This window comes from Sinocyclocheilus grahami, unplaced genomic scaffold (genome assembly GCF_001515645.1).
Source record: "Sinocyclocheilus grahami isolate Dianchi unplaced genomic scaffold, SAMN03320097.WGS_v1.1 scaffold949.1, whole genome shotgun sequence".
NCBI classification, from domain to species: Eukaryota; Metazoa; Chordata; class Actinopteri; order Cypriniformes; family Cyprinidae; genus Sinocyclocheilus; species Sinocyclocheilus grahami.
This window is the reverse complement of record NW_015506128.1, coordinates 689,064-691,718: the sequence shown is the minus strand read 5'-3', so window position 1 is coordinate 691,718 and position 2,655 is coordinate 689,064. Positions and strand designations below refer to the sequence as shown.

The 2,655-nt window shown below is 38.5% G+C and overlaps 1 protein-coding gene across 1 annotated transcript in view; it reads right to left on the bottom strand.

The window, feature by feature from the left end:
- LOC107564591 (wiskott-Aldrich syndrome protein family member 1-like) overlaps positions 1-2,655 on the bottom strand; it is a 91,845-nt gene that overhangs the window by 7,506 nt on the left and 81,684 nt on the right. Inside the window, exons 7-8 of the mRNA XM_016249711.1 lie at positions 1,904-2,061; positions 146-313 (exon numbers count right to left, since the gene is read on the bottom strand). Of these exons, the coding sequence (XP_016105197.1) occupies positions 146-313; positions 1,904-2,061 (326 nt within the window). The remainder of the gene's footprint in view (positions 1-145; positions 314-1,903; positions 2,062-2,655) is intronic.

Below are 2,655 nucleotides of genomic sequence, written 5' to 3'. Positions count from 1 at the left end.
TGTGAGTGAGTGTGCGTGTGTGTGAGTGTGCGTGTGAGTGTGTGTGTCTGTGTGTGAGTGTGCGGGTGTGTGAGTGCATGTGTGTGTGTGTGTGTGTCTGTGAGTGTGTGAGCGTGTGTGTGAGTATGAGTGTGTGTGTGTGTGTATAACGGAGGCTGATTTGGTGTCGGGGGGGTATGTTGGTGGTGGTGGTGGTGGCTCATGCGGGCGGCCATAGTTTCTCTCTCCCGTACGGTTCAGGAGTTCGTTCATCTGAGAATACGGCAGCGCGGCCAGAGAGAACGGCCCGTCCAGATTATCAATGTACATCTGCCTGCAGAGAGAGAGACAGAGAGAGAAATTGAAATTGAAACTAAAATACCAACTAGAATCCGGCTCAAAATATTCCAATCAGTTGTGGAACCTATTGCATTATGTGGGGTCCTCTCCTAAATCACGAATTTGTAAAATGGGACAAATATCCAACTGAAGCCCGGCATGCCAAGTTCTGTAAGAGTCTCCTCAGAGTACAGAGGAACACACCGAACAATGCATGCAGGGCAGAATTAGGCCAATACCCTCTACTAATGCGCATTGAGAAACGAGCCATCAAATTTTGGAAACACCTAAAAAATGAGCGACCCCAACTCTTACCATTTTAAAGCCCTTAAAAACCATAAAGTGAACCCTGAAAAAAAGTCCCCTGATTTAGATGGTCCTGAAGCTGCAAAAACAAACTAACATGACTAACAACATCCAGCATCAGGACACTGAAATATTCATCCCAACCAAATTATAAAAACACAAAAAGAAAATTATCTACAATCTCAATTAGGAGTTGTCACTGGTCCATTTGAGAGATAGGTGGCGGTAATGCACTTATAAGTCTGCGATCCGCCGTAAAGCAAGAAGAAGAAGACGCGAACACGCTTAGGATGCGCCTGACATTGCAGTGAATCAGAGGTAAAAAAACGATATAAATACTGTTCAGTTTCTTGCACAGACCGATCGTTTCGTGTCTTTACACATCAGTGTATCGTCACGAGCAGCAGGGTTTAATTTGGTTTTGTTTGTGTATGTTCTTTTTTACTCTCAAAGCTGTGATTCCATTCACCTCCATTATATGACTGACAGACTGCAACGGTTTGAGTTAAAAATCATTATTTGTGTTCTACTGAAGAAACAAAGTCACCTACATCTTGGATGCCCTGCGGGTAAGCAGATAAACATCACATTTTCATTTGAACCATTTTCGAGGATTTTTTAATGAATGAATTAATCTAATCTAATTAATCTATTTATTTATTTGACATTTGTTAATTTTTGTACTTTTTGGGGATTTTATTACCTTTTTTTAATGCAATCTTTTTGTTTACTGTTTACTGTTAATCTAAAAGTTTTCTTTCAGTTAGCACAAATTTTGCATTTCTTGTTGGAACTGGTTGATCGTAGGCCTCACTGATTTGAGCCCATGCACCTCAGTTTTTGAGTGAACATAGTATTATTTGTAGGTAATTTTGACAATATTCACTCAAAAACTGATATAAATGAGACCCATGATCAGCCAGTTCCAAAAAAAAAAAAAAAAACTTTTTTTTTTAATTACTTGTAAGTCTCCCATTATACGATATTATCACCAGATCTTGGATTCAGTCTTTTTGAAAAATTAAAATGTTAGTTAATGCTATGACATTGGAAACCTAGTATCTTTGCTCACGCATGGTTTAACAACCAACCAAATATTTTGTTTTTTTGTACTTTTTGGGGATTTTATTTCCAATCTTTTTGTCAAATTGTTTTCTTTAAATTAGCACAAATTTAGCATTTCTTGTTGGAACTGGTTGATCACTGATTTGAGCCCGTGCACCTCAGTTTTTGAGTGAACGAAGCATTATTATATGAGGATTGTTCTCCAGAAACTGGCCTGTGCTCGTGGTAGGCTGCCGATCCGTTGGCGTCTCTGTGTTTGTCCTCTTCTTCGGCGAGCTCCGCTCCCAGAGCCATCTTCTGCCACTCCTTCCTGCGGTCGTGAGGCGCTCGCGGGATCTTCTCCAGATCATGAGGACGGTCCATATTCTTTTGCTGGACGAACACACACACACACACACACACACACAGTTAGTCTGGTCTCTCTCTACTGTGAAACAGAAGCAGGTTTAGCAGCACGAGGAGCATCACAGCCAGAGAAGAAACCAGGTCTGTTCATATTTCACTCATAAGATCTGACATATCAGGAGATATATGAACATAATCACACAAACACACACTCAGACTGTCATAAAATCAGTCAAATCTGTTGCTTGATTTTGTCTATATGTTTATACATATGTGTGTGTGTATTTGTGTGCACATTTTTTCTGTTTTGTTACATAGTTGTTTTTGCCATTAAAGTTTATTTTTAGATCTTCCATTTTCATTTTATTTTTAATTTACATCTGATTTATTTTACCTCCAATTGACTGAATTATTATAATTTTTGCATTTTTCCTGCTGATTACAGCATCCACAACACTTAGAAGACTGAAAATTGAATCTGATGATCTGATGAAAAATGCCAGTGATATTTTACACCAAATTATTCATTGCATATGGGTTTATTTTTTTTATTTTTCTATTATTTTTTAATCCCCCCCCCCCCCCTCATTTATTTAAGAAATTATTAATATATTTTTTTTG